General features: G+C 42.3%; 1 protein-coding gene across 5 annotated transcripts in view; it reads right to left on the bottom strand.

The window, feature by feature from the left end:
- SASH1 (SAM and SH3 domain containing 1) overlaps positions 1–17,375 on the bottom strand; it is a 377,873-nt gene that overhangs the window by 82,329 nt on the left and 278,169 nt on the right. For 4 of the 5 annotated variants that reach the window (XM_040429262.1, XM_040429260.1, XM_040429259.1 and 1 more), the window contains exon 8: positions 15,397–15,498. The exons of the other annotated variant lie outside the window; for it this stretch is intronic. In XM_040429262.1, coding sequence (XP_040285196.1) covers positions 15,397–15,498 — 102 coding nt within the window. The remainder of the gene's footprint in view (positions 1–15,396; positions 15,499–17,375) is intronic. 5 annotated transcript variants of the gene reach the window in all.

Below are 17,375 nucleotides of genomic sequence, written 5' to 3'. Positions count from 1 at the left end.
AATTTTAGACTAATATATATGACTACCCTTAATACTCTTGGTTCAAATACTTGCATTTGAAACATCCAGTGTCTGAAGTTAATTAGAAAATATAGGAAAATCCAGCTCAAGAAATGGTGGAAAAATTTGTAGCTTTATTGCGGCATAAAATCTTCGACAGAAACAGGAATGTTCGGTTACGCGTTTCAGACCACTAACAAATATCGGTCCTTCCTCATGACTAGTCATGCGTTATCCGGGTGCGTTATCCGTGCTCGACTGGTGAAGGGGAAGGTGAGAGCTGCTGTGTGCTTAATGTGATTCAGTGTCTGAAGTTAGGTCACAAAATTCACAGAAAAGAGTACATTTACTACAACTATTGAAAACAGTAAGTATGGATTTACTTATAGGGGATTTCTGGCAGGTTAATGTTTTTTAGAGGGTGCAGAAGATAAAAGAGGCATTACTCACATCAATAAATTGATCAGAGCACCGAAACAGTTCAGGCTATGAAAAACACTCCAACTAGATAAGCAAACAATGATTGCGGCTGGTTCACTGCATTTTTACCCCAAACCAGAAGGGTTTCTGTAGCCTGGGACCACTGTGTCCCCCGGACCGCCAAGCACAGGACTATCCCTCCAGTGCATTACTGCATCCTACACCAGGATAGCAGAACACAAGCTTTTTAGCTTGTCTCCTTTATCCCCAGTGTGTCATTGAGCCACAGGCCAGATACCTGCGGCCTTCCACTTACTGTCTTCCTGCAGTCTTTCCCTGAAGAGTCACGGACAGAAACGTGCCACGTCGGAAGACCCCCGGAAGCATTCCCATCATCTTATCCACTGGCATCTATCCTGTAGTTTTAGGGTGAGGTCCACTATAGGGACAGGCTACCGGACGGGGTCGCCTTTCTCAAGGCGAGTGCTCCGTGTAGATAGGTAGCAGCATAATAGCCCCCTTCATCTGAGGCAGGGCCATTTAGGACACTTCCTATCGCTCCATCTACGCGGTTCTACAACCACAACCATCCCCACATGGCTTGATTGAAACGCTTCCTGCCTCCTGTACCTAAGGACCTCCATCACTATCTACAAAGGGTCTGGTAAGACTGTTCACGTCTCCCCGGACGGAACAGAATTTTGTCTATACCAGCCAGGCACCATTATTGGTTGTCCTTGTGTATGTATGTCTTATCTATGTAGTGAGTTTTATTAGTCTGACATTTTTTGACCTTATTAAAAGTTACATTTTAAATAACTATACTCCCCCCTCCTGCCTTTGGGGCCCATTGTTTGATTACTCACATCAACAATCCCTCACTGCTGGTGTTCTGGCACTTACCAGATCCCTGATCGTCTCTGCTTCCTGGTCCGGTTTGAACACACAGAACATGGCAGGAAATGATCACTCAGCCAATTACTGGCTGAGATGGGCCAACTCTGCAGCCAGTGATTGGCTGAATAAGAATTTCCTGCCATTTCCTGTGTGCGGAGACAGGATCAGGAAGCCCAGGGATCAGTGAGGCAAGTAATGCATCTTTTATTTTTTTAACCCATTCTGCTCCTAGTCAAATAAAGTTTTAACCTGCAAGACAAGTGCTATAAGACAAAACTTCAATCTTCTGTTTAATCCATTCACGGCATCACTAAAGGCCCTTAAAGGGGGTTGTCTGCTTTTTTTTTTATACGGACATATCCACAGAATCAATATCTGATCGTCGGGAGGCTGACTGCCGGCACCCCCGCCAATCAGCTGTTTGAAAAGATAGTAGCGCTCATACGAGCGCTGCCTTCTCTTCATTGTTGACCATCTCGGTGTTACAACTGCATCGGTGAGCAGTTGTAATTACAAATACGCCGTCCTATTCATTTAAATTCCTATTCAACACCGATTCCAGCTGTTTAACCCCTTAATGACATGCACTGTACATGTACAGCAGATGTCATCTCTTTAAAATGGCGTCCGCTCTGGAACGGAGCAGGCGCCATAGCCAACGGGTTTCTGCTGTTTCACTCAGCAGACACCCGGGGCTAATGTCTGTTATCGCGATAGCACCCCCTCAGATGCCATCGTCAATTGTAACCATGGCATCTAAGGTGGCTGAGATTGGGGAAGCTGTTCATTTGTCGTGATAGGACTGGTAGGCTCAGACAAGCTCCAGCCAAGACATTCCAATGTAGGCCTGCAGGTGGCAGTGCTGCATTGGAATAAACTGAATTTACCATACACTTTGCATTATTTAGATATATAAATTAAAGGGGTTATCCAATATCATAAACGGCCCCCCCATGTGCCAGGCCCCTCACAGGGAATATACTTACCCCGCTTCCAGCCTGGTCCCCACACCGCGCTGCTGCTTCTCCCTGTACAAGGATGAAATCATCTGGTGTCGGGGGGAGCAGCCAATGGTAGGCGGGGACGGAGACAAGCAAGTCTGCCATTGGCTGCTCCCCCCCCCCCGACACTGGATGTTTTCATCTGTGTACAGGGAATAGCAGCAGCGGTGGTGCGGGGACCAGGAGAGGCGCAGGGAGAGGGGTAAGTATATTCCCTGTGAGGGGCCCGGCACATGCGGGGGCTGTTTATGATATTGGATAACCCCTTTAAGTCAAGCTTTTAGAGCTCAGGTTAAATCAGATTTTTTGCATGTTGAGAATTTTCCCATCCAGAATATGAGGAGCATTTTGCTAAGCAAAGTTTTCTCTATGATGATATATTATGTGTTCACATTTTGCATTTGGGAGCTGCAAAAAATGGGAAACAGATTAAAGGGGTTCTCTGAGTTCAGGGCTGAACCCAGATATAAGCTCTTCTTTATTCCTTTACTATACATGAGTGGAGCATCGGAGCATTTCCTTGATTTAATGCTCCCCCCTGCCTTGCGCTGCATCGCACAGCGCAAGGCCTGTTTGTTTACTGCCAGTGACGTACCAGGTTTCACCTCATTATGCTAGTCGGAGACTTCCGCCTAGCAGTGAGCCTGGTGATTTCTATAGCGTTGCCGGAGGCTGTTTTGGAGGTGGGTACTATGCTACTTTGCTATACATGCTATGTTATAGATATCATAGTATATATATATATATATATATATATATATATATATATATATACACACAGCAGTATTCATCAGTATTGGGAGTTAGTTACTTTAATACTCTGCGAGTCTTATCAGATTACAATTCTACATTGTCATGTTATTTGAATATTAGCAGATATATGTCCCTTAGGGTCCATTCACACGTCCGCAAAATGAGTCCGCATCCGTTCTGCAATTTTGCGGAACAGGTGCGGACCCATTCATTTTCAATGGGGTCGGAATGTGCTGTCCGCATCCGCATTTGCAGATCCGCACTTCCGTTCCGCAAAAAAATAGAACATGTCCTATTCTTGTTCGCAATTGCGGACAAGAAAAGGCATTTTCTATGAGAGTGCTGGTGATGTGCGGTCCGCAAAATGCGGAACACACATTGCCGGTGTCCGTGTTTTGTGGATTCACAATTTGCGGATCTGCAAAACACATACGAACGTGTGAATGGACCCTTAAAGTTCCAAAGTGCATATCTGTTGACACAGTGAGAGCCTTGATGTGTGCCAAGATAAGCTGTGGAGGTCTACTAACATTCCCTCAATTGCTGCTTGGAAAAATATGATTTGGTATGAACAAGGGTAATATAAGTATAAAAGATACTATGATAAATACATAGCTGCTTGGTCTCCTTGGATCTCGTCACTACCTGAGAAACTTTCGGGCTTTCTGAAATAATTTCTTCCCCTTTTTCTCCCTCTCTTAATTTTTTGTAGGTAGAGAAATATATGTAACCATTATGTGTTTTTTTTTCGTAATCTTAGTATTTATGAAATAAAAGAAAGCATGATAAAGTATTTATCCAGAACGTTGAATGCCGTAATGGAAATAAAAATCGCCGAATTGAAAAAAATTGAATAAGTGATCAAAAAGTCATGTACATTCCAATAAAAACTACAGATCGCCCTGCGATGAGCACTCACACAGTCCCGTAGATGTAGATACCATATTAAAAAGTGGGCAAAAAAAATGACCAAAGTGGCAAAAAAAAATTCTCCTAAAGTTTTTAGTCTTTTTCCAATATTAAAACATTATAAAAATCATATAAATGTGATATCGCTGTTATTGTACTGACTGAATAAACGGTATATGTGTGCAGACAGCCTATGGCATACCTAATATATCCACCAGGCCAGCTCACGAGACGTGACTTTCTTCATGAGCTATGTACTGCTGATGTCGAAAGTAGGAAGTGGTCATAATAATGTGACTGCACTGTGCGCTATCCTAGTGTAATAATCATATGCTTGCAGCTGAATGAACATCATGTGGAAGTATTTGGTGATCTTCAGTAAATTTAGTTTCTTTTCACAAACAGAGGATACAATTCTGAATGTAATTGGCAGTATAAAGATGCAAGTCTTTACATGTGGATTTCACTCTTGTAGTACATGAGCTCTGTTCATTTTTAGTTACTATATTTTGGTGTTAATACAACCTAAGGCAAGCACAAAGGCTGTATGAAGCCTTAGGCACTCCATGCGGTACTATATGGTGTCCCTTACTGTACTGTAAAATGGACATGTTTTCCTCTAGAAGAAATGCGTCTGCCACAACTTTTTGTCTGTTGGGAGTCATGCAAAATTTTTAGGAGTCACTAGTTCCTACTGAATACACTGCATGAGGCCTTAAGGGTGATGTCTCACATGCAGCTTTTTGATACAGCTTTTTGGGCCAAAGCCAGAAGTGGATCCAGCTTGCAGGAGAAGTAGAAGTCATTCCTTGAGTGTATATTTCTCCTACTCTTCCAAGCCATTTCTGGCTTTGGATCAAAAAAAGCTGCATCAAAAACTGCCGAAAAAGCTAAATGCAACTCCATCCTAATGATTATTACAAACACCTTGAGGCCAACACAATTTGACATTTTGGTGTAGAAGTATTGCCTCTAGGAGAATTTAGTGCCTAAGGTGCCAAAATACAAAATGGAGAGGGCTACTGCTATACATGGGTCTGTGCATGGACCCTTGAAGTTCATTGTTATTGGGAATCATTATGAAGAATCCTGCAATTTATTTCTATTAACTAAGAGCCTGTGTAAGTGCATGCTATATGTTTAGGAACACACATACTAACGCCTCTCCACTCAGTTCTCTCACTATTCCCATGGAATTTCAGTTCTAGACCAAAAACCTGGCATGAGAACATCTATAAGAACATATGTTTTCTGTCCCCGAGAGGGTTTTAAATGTAATCCACTTCAACAGAAATATTTCCCCTGAAAACTTCCAGTGAGATCAGTTGTTCAGAGTAAAGCAGTAAGTGAAACATCTGCACATACTGCAGCGACTGTATTATTTACCTATTACAGAATGGAATTACCAATGAAATAACATCAGGTTTTCTATGCCAAAGGCATAGTGCCACCAGCAGTGATCGCTGGTTCATCTGTTAGTGCTTATGTCTTCAGCAAAAAGTACCAGCTTTTTATTGTTTGCTGAGTATATAACCAGCAACAGATTATGGGACAAAGCAAAAACTTTAAGAGACTTTTAAAAATAATCTGCATTAACGTCCGCAAGTATGGTGGAAGTCAATAAAAATTGTAAAAAATTGTCCAGAATGTCACTCCATAACCAAAGGCAAAAAAAAAAAAGATTACTCATGTAGAAGCTGACACTGTGTGACAGCTGAGGTCATTGTCACATCACAAGATGACATCAGTGTCTTGCTAAGCCTTCCAGATTTCACCTCCATGCTAATTCATGTTGTAGATCCACTGGAACCTTATGCAGAAAAAACTAGGGAATTGATATTTAAACAATGATTTGCTTATTTGCTTGTGTGCCAATGTTTCCCAAACTAGAGACTGCCTTTGAAGCATTTTGATTGAGAATTTGAGTGCAGCCTTATGGTTAAAAACATATATGGATGCACACTGCATACAGCGTTATGATCAGTGGTAAGTTTAGGGAAAATACATTTTTCCCCCTAAACTTACCCATAGTATAATGACGCCCTGTAGTGGCAGTTTATATAATGCTTTCCCCCACCAGTAGTCCCCTAATAGTATAACCCCTGTTGTAGCAGTATATATAATGCTCTCTCCCCCTTCCCCCTTAGTTCCTATATATATATATATATATATACACATACATATACACTCACTTGTCTTCTTCTATCAACCACCATCTGTGATGCAGGCTACAGGCCTCTTTCAGCCTGTGGGCTGAGTTGCTGTAATCGAGCGGAGGTGGTTGCAGGCGCAGGCGGTCACGTTGACTGCCGCCCACTCAGCTCCACAAAAAGTTTGTCTATTACCAGCCCCTACCTACATAATAGCAGTTTTGTATAGTCACTCCCAATAAGGTAAAAAAAAAGTGTCGCAAGTGAGGGGTGATGGAAGGATTCTGTAATATGCAAAAATTCTTCTCATGCCAACATTATCAAGTCAAGTATTATCTCAGTTTGGGGATCTGGCAGGTCTTCCCCTCCTGTCAATCCAGGCGCTGGCTTCGGAAGAAGTAGTGAAGAATCTAGTTGTCTCGCTGTCTACTACCCTCAGTCTAGCAGGGTACACCATGGAATATGGCATGTTCATCTCTTGGAGTCTCCTTTTAACTGTTGTGAAGGTTGCTTTCCTCTTCTGAAGTCCGGCTGAGAAGTTGGGAAATAGCATGATGGCGGTGTTCTCGAACCAGATCTCTTGCTTCCGCCAAGTTAGCTGCAGGATATGGCCCCAGTGAGTGGAGTTAAGAAGACAAGCATGGGGCGAGGAGGGGCGCCTGGTGGAGGAGGTTTAGACGGGACACGATGCGCCCTCTCAATGGCAAATGCGATGGGAGAATTTTGTTCTGGAAAGGGGGTCATCAGCCACTTGGTCATAAACTTGCATGGAATGGATCCTTCGGCGCGTTCAGGCGGGCTGATGATTCTCAGGTAATTCCGTCTTAGGCGGTTTTCCTAGTCATCACATTTTTGTTGTCAGAAATCGACCTCCTTTTCATGGGAGGTAAGTTGTGCGGGAATGGGTGCGGTGCTTCAGATCAGAGACGTGGGTCTCAACTTCCCAGACTCTGTTCCGTAGTGTTTTCATATCATGTCGCAGCAGCCCCAAGTCCACTTTAACCTCCTCCAGTTTACCTGACCGCGATGATCTGCAAGCCGATATGGCCTGTAACAGTTGGTCTGTTATCTGCTTCAGAGTGGGCTCAGTGTCTGTATCAGGATCTCCCGCCATGCCGTCCACAGCTTCCGGTGAAGAAGGCCGAGAGGGAGAGTGGGCGACATCTTGGGCTTCCATATGGCTTCCATATGGGCAAATACTTTGAGCTTTTCAGCCACTGTGAGGGACTTGTTTTCGAGCCATACTATGTCCTCGGGGTCTTCCCGACCTCCTGCCTCTGGGTTGAGGAATTGTGATAGCATCTGCTCATTCCCATGGCTGGCCATGCCCCCATGTCAAGTATTATCTATGAAATATAAATTCTGGAGCATCTTTTCTTATAATTCTATTTTGTGTCATCCATTTGTAAGAAAATTACAAATGGGTGTTACCATTTTCCTGCCAAAAGAGTGTATCCCTACACAGTCCGCATTGATTGGACACTGTCAGTGGAACACCCTGGTGTCAATTTAGTCTTTCTATATGGAATAACTGTGGAACAATAAAATGTAGAGTTGTAAGAGAAGATTCTCCAGAACTGTTATGCACTAAGGTACAAAAGTTTGTACTAATATAGACAAATTTTACTGAGTAAACAAAAACGTAATTGCCTCCCACTATCAATACCATTAACTGAAGGGACCCTATGAATAAAACTAACCTTTATTAAAATATACCTTAAAATCAAAAGGAAGACAAAGAAAAAGGAACCCCCCCCCCCCCCCCCGCCAAAATACACCCTTCCAATGAATATAAATCTGCACACACCACTCAGTGACTAATATTGAAGAGCACACCGGTCCACTGTAGCGCTATTAGACCCAGCTGTGCGGTCACGGTGGTGCAGACTAATTCCTCAAAAATGATGGGCTTAGTGCATCCAGAGCTTAGTACTCAGGGACGATAGAAACAGTGCTTCGTCCCTGCTAATCAACTGCTACAAGTAACACCCCACCTAACTCAAGTTGACAAACATCTGCTCATATCAAACAGCCTGCCAATTCAAAAGTGCGTGCCAACTGTATAAGGCACACACAGGCAATAGCTATGATACGGGCACAAATCAACTTGATAAAACTAACTGTTTGTGTACATGAAGCTCAAGTTGATAAACATCTGCCCATGTCTAACAGCCTACCAACACAGAGCACGTGTCCACCGTGTAGACACGTGCAGGCAATAGCTGTGATACGTTCACAAATCAACTTGTTAACCTAACTATTTGTACACATATGGCCCCCCTGACTGCTCAAGTTGCTCTGCTCGACGCGTTTTGCCGATAATGGCTCATCAGGTGCACTAACAGGAGGGTGTATTTTTTTTTTTTTGGGGGGGGGGGGGGGTTCCTTTTTCTTTGTCTTCCTTTTGTTTTTAACCCCTTAAGGACTCAGCCCTATTTCACCTTAAGGACTTGCCCATTTTATTGCAAATCTGACCAGTGTCACTTTAAGTGCTGATAACTTTAAAACGCTTTGACTTATCCAGGCCATTCTGAGATAGTTTTTTTGTCACATATTGTACTTCATGACACTGGTAAAATGAAGTAAAAAAAATTCATTTTAATTTATAAAAAAAATACAAAATTTACCAAAAATTTGTAAAAAATTGCAAATTTCCAAGTTTCAATTTCTCTACTTCTATAATACATAGTAATACCTCCAAAAATAGTTATTACTTTACATTCCCCATATGTCTACTTCATGTTTGGATTATTTTGGGAATGATATTTTATTTTTTGGGGATGTTACAAGGCTTTGAAGTTTAGAAGCAAATCTTGAAATTTTTCTGAAATTTTCAAAAACCCAATTTTTAGGGACCACTTCAGGTCTGAAGTCACTTTGTGAGGCTTACATAATAGAAACCACCCAAAAATGACCCCATTCTATAAACTACACCCCTCAAGGTATTCAAAACTGATTTTACAAACTTTTTTAACCCTTTAGGTGTTCCACAAGAGTTAATGGCAAATGGTGTTAGAATTTCTGGCAAATTTTCCATTTTAATCCATTTTTTCCAGTAACAAAGCAAGGGTTAACAGCCAAACAAGTGAAATTTAGAAATTGTATCTCTATTTTCCATTAAATCTTGTGCAACACCTAAAGGGTTAACAAAGTTTGTAAAATCAGTTTTGAATACCTTGAGGGGTGTAGTTTCTTAGATGGGGTCACTTTTATGGAGTTTCTAGGGGGGGGGTGAAAATCTATATTTTGGGCATGTTAAAGACTCAGGGATCAGAAACTGCAGAAAGCGCAGCAAACCGCAGGTCTGAATTGACCTGCAGTTTGGCGTTGTGACAGGATGCCGGCTGAATGATTTCAGCCGGCATCCTGTTCGGATTAACCCCTGCGGCGCCGCAATCGCGATTTAAACTTAGGACGTACCGGTATGCCCTGAGTCTTTAAGGATTCGGGAAATAGGGCGTACCGGTACGTCCTAAGTCTTTAAGGGGTTAAGGTATATTTCAATAAAGGTTAGTTTTATTCATAGCGTCCCTTCACTAATGTAGACAAACACTATATTAATTATTATTATATAGTAAAAAAAACGTGGACTATAGTGGAAACTACTAAATTACAGATGTAAAAACTAATGATTTTCAGGAGGGACTAACGTAATAAGAAGTAGAGAACAGCTAAGGACAAGGCTGATGTTAGAGATAGGTTAGTATATCACATTGGGTTAAATAAAAACACACAGCCACATTTCGAAAGTATAGTAAAAAGCGCTGTGCATCTCATAAGCCATGCAGCATGTGTGTTGTGTGTGCACTTCACTTCACTTTTTTTCACAAAAACTGCATCTCATTGAAAAGAATGTCCTAATAGAAATCAGGAGTTTTCCCACGTATCCTTGATAACTGAAAGAAAAGCTCCACCTTTACAGGCATGTTCCCAAAGATATTACTGAATTTCTTAAAGGGGTTGTCCAACCGAAATGTGTAAAATATAAATGAATCATGAGGGATATCTTAGGCTACTTTCACACTAGCGTTCAGAGCGGATCCGTCTGGTGTCTGCCCAGACGGATCCGCTCATATAATGCAGACTTTGGATTTGTTCAGAACGGATCCGTCTGCATTATATTGTAGAAAAAATTCTAAGTGTGAAAATAGCTTTAGACCAGGGGTGCACAACCTGTGGCCCGGGGGCCACATGCGGCCCTTGATACCATTCTGTGCGGCCCCCAACCATCTGGTAACAGACATGTATGCCTATGTCTTGTGGCTGCTCACATGTATTTTTCATGTATATCTCCCATTAGATGGAGTCCTGGAAGTGTAACTAGACATTAATGGTATATAATGTGTGTTCAATATGCTATAAGTACAATATTTCAGTTGTTAATACACCTTTAAATTTTTATTTCGGCCCTCGTCATTGGTTCAGTCTGGCAATGTGGCCCCGAACCAGGAAACGTTGTGCACCCCTGCTTTAGACGGATCCGTCCAGACTTTACATTGAAAGTCAATGGGGGACGGATCCGTTTGAAAATTGAGCCATATAGTGTCAACTTCAAACGGATCCATCCCCATTGACTTACAGTGTAAGTCTGGACGGATCCGTTTGCCTCCGCACGGCCAGGCGGACAGCCGAACACTGCAAGCAGTGTTCAGGTGTCCGCTTGCTGAGCGGAGCGGAGGCTGAACGCTGCCAGACTGATGCATTCTGAGCGGATCCGCATCCACTCTGAATGCATTAGGGCAGTACGGATGCGTTCGGGGCCGCTTGTGAGCCCCTTCAATCGGAGCTCACAAGCGGAGCCCCGAAGGCTAGTGTGAAAGTAGCCTAATAAAAATAACACCTTTTGAAAACCCTGCTGTTCCAGTGCTGACTGCAGTTTCTGTCCCCAAAGTTTCTGATCCTCGGTGGAACTAAAGTGATGATGGTCCGCTGCCATTCCTGTGACTGCTGCACCCAATCACCGGCCTCGGTAGTCACATGTGCAAAAACGGCATGTGACCTCTGAGCCACTGGAATATCGGGATAGGGGTCTCAGGACTAAACCCTTTTAGCCCATGTCTATAGCTTACAGTAATTTCCTATTCTTGGGCTGCAGAAACAACCACGTTCAGATGAATGGATATGATTTTTAGGCACAGAAATTGCTGCAACAAATCTGCCAATTGTGAATCTACCTTTGTGAAGTATAGGAAATACGTTTATTAGGGTGTTTCATTTTGTAATGGAAAAAAATAAAATGTAAAATTTTTGCTGACTTTGCTTACGCCCCGAGCCTCAGTGATGTAAAAGGTATACACTGCGTGCAGAATTATTAGGCAAATGAGTATTTTGACCACATCATCTTCTTTATGCATGTTGTCTTACTCCAAGCTGTATAGGCTCGAAAGCCTACTACCAATTAAGCATATTAGGTGATGTGCATCTCTGTAATGAGAAGGGGTGTGGTCTAATGACATCAACACCCTATATTAGGTGTGCATAATTATTAGGCAACTTCCTTTCCTTTGGCAAAATGGGTCAAAAGAAGGACTTGACAGGCTCAGAAAAGTCAAAAATAGTGAGATATCTTGCAGAGGGATGCAGCACTCTTAAAATTGCAAAGCTTCTGAAGCGTGATCATCGAACAATCAAGCGTTTCATTCAAAATAGTCAACAGGGTCGCAAGAAGCGTGTGGAAAAACCAAGGCGCAAAATAATTGCCCATGAACTGAGAAAATTCAAGCGTGCAGCTGCCAAGATGCCACTTGCCACCAGTTTGGCCATATTTCAGAGCTGCAACATCACTGGAGTGCCCAAAAGCACAAGGTGTGCAATACTCAGAGACATGGCCAAGGTAAGAAAGGCTGAAAGACGACCACCACTGAACAAGACACACAAGCTGAAACGTCAAGACTGGGCCAAGAAATATCACAAGACTGATTTTTCTAAGGTTTTATGGACTGATGAAATGAGAGTGAGTCTTGATGGGCCAGATGGATGGGCCCGTGGCTGGATTGGTAAAGGGCAGAGAGCTCCAGTCCGACTCAGACGCCAGCAAGGTGGAGGTGGAGTACTGGTTTGGGCTGGTATCATCAAAGATGAGCTTGTGGGGCCTTTTCGGGTTGAGGATGGAGTCAAGCTCAACTCCCAGTCCTACTGCCAGTTTCTGGAAGACACCTTCTTCAAGCAGTGGTACAGGAAGAAGTCTGCATCCTTCAAGAAAAACATGATTTTCATGCAGGACAATGCTCCATCACACGCGTCCAAGTACTCCACAGCGTGGCTGGCAAGAAAGGGTATAAAATAAGAAAATCTAATGACATGGCCTCCTTGTTCACCTGATCTGAACCCCATTGAGAACCTGTGGTCCATCATCAAATGTGAGATTTACAAGGAGGGAAAACAGTACACCTCTCTGAACAGTGTCTGGGAGGCTGTGGTTGCTGCTGCACGCAATGTTGATGGTGAACAGATCAAAACATTGACAGAATCCATGGATGGCAGGCTTTTGAGTGTCCTTGCAAAGAAAGGTGGCTATATTGGTCACTGATTTGTTTTTGTTTTGTTTTTGAATGTCAGAAATGTATATTTGTGAATGTTGAGATGTTATATTGGTTTCACTGGTAAAAATAAATAATTGAAATGGGTATATATTGGTTTTTTGTTAAGTTGCCTAATAATTATGCACAGTAATAGTCACCTGCACACACAGATATCCCCCTAAAATAGCTAAAACTAAAAACAAACTAAAAACTACTTCCAAAAATATTCAGCTTTGATATTAATGAGTTTTTTGGGTTCATTGAGAACATGGTTGTTGTTCAATAATAAAATTAATCCTCAAAAATACAACTTGCCTAATAATTCTGCACTCCCTGTATATGCCAAATTTCAAGAAGATTGGATAATATTTAGAGTTTTGTAAAAGTAGGCAAAAAATAAGATTTTTCAATGTTAATTACTTTTATTGGGAAAACTAGAAATCACAAACTTAAAATAATATTAAAACTAGACACTAAGATTAATAGGTAGTATGATAGGCAAAACATGTATTATATTAATCAACTTTGAATGATGCAATCCCTTCTTTTGTTAGCTTGGTGACGACTTTTCTGTGATGCTCGACTACCCTCAACAAGAATTGTTTTGTTGTTCGTCCCTGACCGATTCGTTAAACTTTTTTATCAGAGCAATTCCTCTTTCTGCCGTATCATTGACCACCTTAAGTGCTTTCACATGGCTTCTTAGAGAATAACTTCAGTATTCTGTAACGTCAGGGATCCAAAACAATTCAAAGAACATCTTTGTTTTATTAGTAACGAAATGGCTCAGGTCTTTTCCTTCAAAAACTAGGTTTTTAGCCTCTAATCGTTTCATTTCCTTTTTCTTTGCAGGTTTGGTTTCTAAATTTTTTGTCATATTTTCCTTAACAGCCTGAGTAATACGTTTGTCCCAAAAAGCCAATCCTACGTTTGTTTCTGACAGATAGCAAAGGTGTCTCTTAGCAACTGTGAGAGCACTTTTTTTGACGTCTGCATCTGGGTAAGTGCTCAGAAGCTGTAGCATATCCAAATCATTCTTTGGAGCCCATCGACTTACAATTGCCTCGTACAAAAAGCGAACATATATGAGGCTGACAAAATGTGCAACCCGTTTTATTCCATTCAATTCTCGTTGAGGAATATTCAACTGTTTAGTGAAGAGGACAATTTTAAGTTGCATATATTGCCTTTGCCATCCACCTTGCTTGATGCAGAGCCCCTGGGATCCTGAAAATGAAGTTGTTTTTGACGAACCTCCTAGGTACAGGAGTGAGAGTAGTAATAGAACAGATCAATGTGTGCAACCCCTAAATATTATCCAATCTTCTTGAAATTTGGCATATATATATATATCTTTTACATCACTGAGACTTGGGGAGTAAGCAAAGTCATATGAAAATCACATATTTGGAAAAATGAAACACCCTAACGTTTATCCTTAACCCCCAAATTTCCCTTTTCCAAATATATATACAGACATAAAACTTCCTAGGGAAATAAAGGGCTGACATGGAGCTGAGGGCAGCTTTGATTGTATAACATTAGCTGTTTATGCTTCTTAAGCTCCCCTTCACTCCTTTAGCATGTACAAGTGGAGCATCAGAGCATTTCCTTGCTCCGATGATCTCCTTGCCTTGCGCTACATCGCACAGGGCAAGGTCTGCTTGTTGTCGGCTGTTAACATACCGGGCTTCACATCAGTATGCTAGGCGAAGACTTCCGCTAAGCAGGGAGTCCAGTGAGTTCACCGGCACAAATAGGCGGTGTATAGCATTGTTCTGGGCGGTTTTAGAGGTGGGTATCACTATTATGCGCCTCTAAAACTGTCCAGAACAGCACGATACACCGCCCATTTGTGTCGGTGATGTCACCAGGCTTAATGCCTTGTTGCAAAGATATCTACCTGTGATGCTCAGAATGGCACCCCCTGGTGTTTCTAGTGCTGCCTGCTGTGTCCGTCCATCTATGCAACTCTGTTCTGGTGGCCAAGCACGCTTGGTAAATTCTCTACCATTTTTAAGAAGTGTTAATGGAAAAATCTAACCAAGTTGCTCAGAACTGTCCGACCCAGTGTCACATGATCCCTGCCGCTGGATCTGGGCTTTCGGATGAGGAAGCGGGTCACCTCTGCAGCCTGTGATTACCTGCAGCAGCCACACGTGCCCCCGTTGACGGATGCTGTCCTCGCAGCATGAGGGAGCGGAACTGCCAGACCAAGAGACCGACAGCCTGGATCCAGCAGCAGGGATCAGATGAGCATCACCTGCGCAGGTCTGGGACACTCTCTTAAGAGTTGGATAACCCCTTTAAGTTATAACTGCAATGGTGGCACAACCCCATTCACCACGTACAAATATCTAACCTCTACATGTTCATTTAGTCTCTGCCTAGATAAGGCTGCCCTGGCATGCAGGACAGAGGTCATGAGACTCCCATTCTTCCAATAGGTGGGGGGCCAAGAGGTGTCACCCCATTTTATTTAACGAATTCAAGCATATCCTGTGCCAGAGAAAACCCTTTAGTGCTCTACAGGTTATATGAAAATGAGAATACATGTCTGGGTTAAAAATCTGTGTTTATATTCCAATTGGTTTCTTTGAAAAATGTAACAGCAGATAAAAAACTCAAGAAACTCATTATCGGTAACTAAATATCCTCAGTGGCATGACACTGAACTGTGGTGTGCTTATTCACATCATATTAGAGAGATGTCAGCTATGATTGCATACACAGCAATACACTCACATTACAATTGGAAGACTCATCACAGGGTGGATATGACCCATCAGCCCAATCTGCTGATTCTTGGGAGCCTTGTGTCTTATTCTGCGACTCATACTCCTTCAGCTGAAAAGGGAGACAATGACAGAGGACAATGTAATAGCTGCAGCAGCACGACATTTCTATCTCTGTATCTCTGAAACTGTCAGAAGTGAGGTTAAGAAGCGGGAAGCAGGGCATGCTGGCAAGTATCCAAACAGTATTGGAATAAAGAGAATATATAATGTTATGAGACGTAGAGCTTTTACATGCGGGATCACTGGAGTCACTGAGTAAATGTAATAATGAAATACAAAAATATGTAAAAAATAAATAAAAAAAATTCACAAAAAGACAATTTAGTCAAATTAGCTACTTTCTTTTGAGCATTATACTGCTTTTAACTAGTCAGTTATCACAAAGATACACATAAAAAACAGAAAAGAAAGTCATAAATATAAAGGAAAAAGTTACATTAAAGGATATGATTTCTGAACACTTATCCACAAAGAAAACTTTTGATGGCACGGTGACATTAGAAATGTTTTCATCGGCGAGGACAGAGTGCCGAGACCCTCACCGTTCACCAACACCAGGAGTTAGAATTGCTGAGCTGAGCGCTGTATCTCCTCGCTGCTGACAGAAATGAAGATGGCCTCATAAACCTCAGACCATCTTTGGTTCCGTCTTCAGCAATGAAGAGAGTCAGTAAGCGATCAGCTCAGCTTCTAACTCCTTATTGAAGTGATTGGCAGGGGTCTCAGTGCTCAGACCTCCACCAATCAAAACATTAGGTATCTCACTAGGTTTTGGGAAGTGTGGTTACTCTTTTAAAGGGTCTCTGGTTGGACAGCCAATATGAAAATAATGTCCTATAGGATTGCTCTAGTAACTAAATGCCGCCAGCATATTCCCATCTACTCCTTCCCTGGCAATATTGGGGAGGCCTGTAATAAGAAATCAGTGACTGCCAGAGTATGTTGAGAGTTGCAGTGAGTCTACTTTCACACTGGCATTTTGGCTTACCATTTGTGAGATCCGTTCAGGCCTCTCGCAAGGGGGCCAAAACGGATTAGTTTGCATTCTAATGCATTCTGAATGGAAAAGGATCCGCTCAGAATGCATCAGTTTGCCTCCGTTCCGTCTCCATTCCGCTTTGGAGGCGGACACCAAAATGCTGCTTGCAGCGTTTTGGTGTCCGTCTGATGAAACTGAGCCAAGCGGATCCGTCCTGACACACAATGTAAGTCAATGGGGACAGATTCATTTTCTATGACACAATCTGGCACAATAGAAAACGGATCAGTCATGACTATGTTAAAGATAATACAAACGGATCCGTTCTGAACGGTTGTAGATGGTGGTATTATTGGAACGGATCTGTCCATGACGGATCCGCACAAAACGCAAGTGTGAAAGTAGCCTTAGTCAACAGCCATGAAGCCACAGGTTAGAGACCACTAGTCTAGTGGTGGCAAAAAGCGACGGTCTGTTGAATGGATCAGGTGTGTCATGAAGTGGTGGCCAGCAGTTTGCTTTCTCGAAGAGTGTGAAAATGCAGTGGTGTCACCTGGTGAAAATGGCACCTAGAGGATTATTACAATGGAAGATTTTCACCTAATTTCCAATGTTTCAGCTTTTTTTTTTTAAAGTAGGTCTTAAAAATGAAACTGGTTGTAAGGGATACAGCTTCAGTTCTTGTCTGCACTAGACTTCATACATCAGCCCTGATGTCTTTAGGCAGTGATGATCTAGTCATACGAATCTCACTGGTCATTTATTGGCCCTGGTTACATCTGCCTCGGAGACTTGTTGCAGATTCCCGAAGGGTACAGAATTATAGGCACCATGAAAAAAAACACAACAGACCATATAAATCAGTGGGATCTGTTGAGCATCTGTGTGACCAATCCAGCTATGTGCCATATTTTGCATTATGAATGGAACCACATCGCAAGTGCAAA

The sequence above is a fragment of the Bufo bufo genome, chromosome 4 (genome assembly GCF_905171765.1).
Source record: "Bufo bufo chromosome 4, aBufBuf1.1, whole genome shotgun sequence".
In the NCBI taxonomy this organism is placed as follows: Eukaryota; Metazoa; Chordata; class Amphibia; order Anura; family Bufonidae; genus Bufo; species Bufo bufo.
The sequence above is the reverse complement of the archived record's forward strand: the minus strand, read 5'-3'. Positions and strand labels throughout refer to the sequence as shown.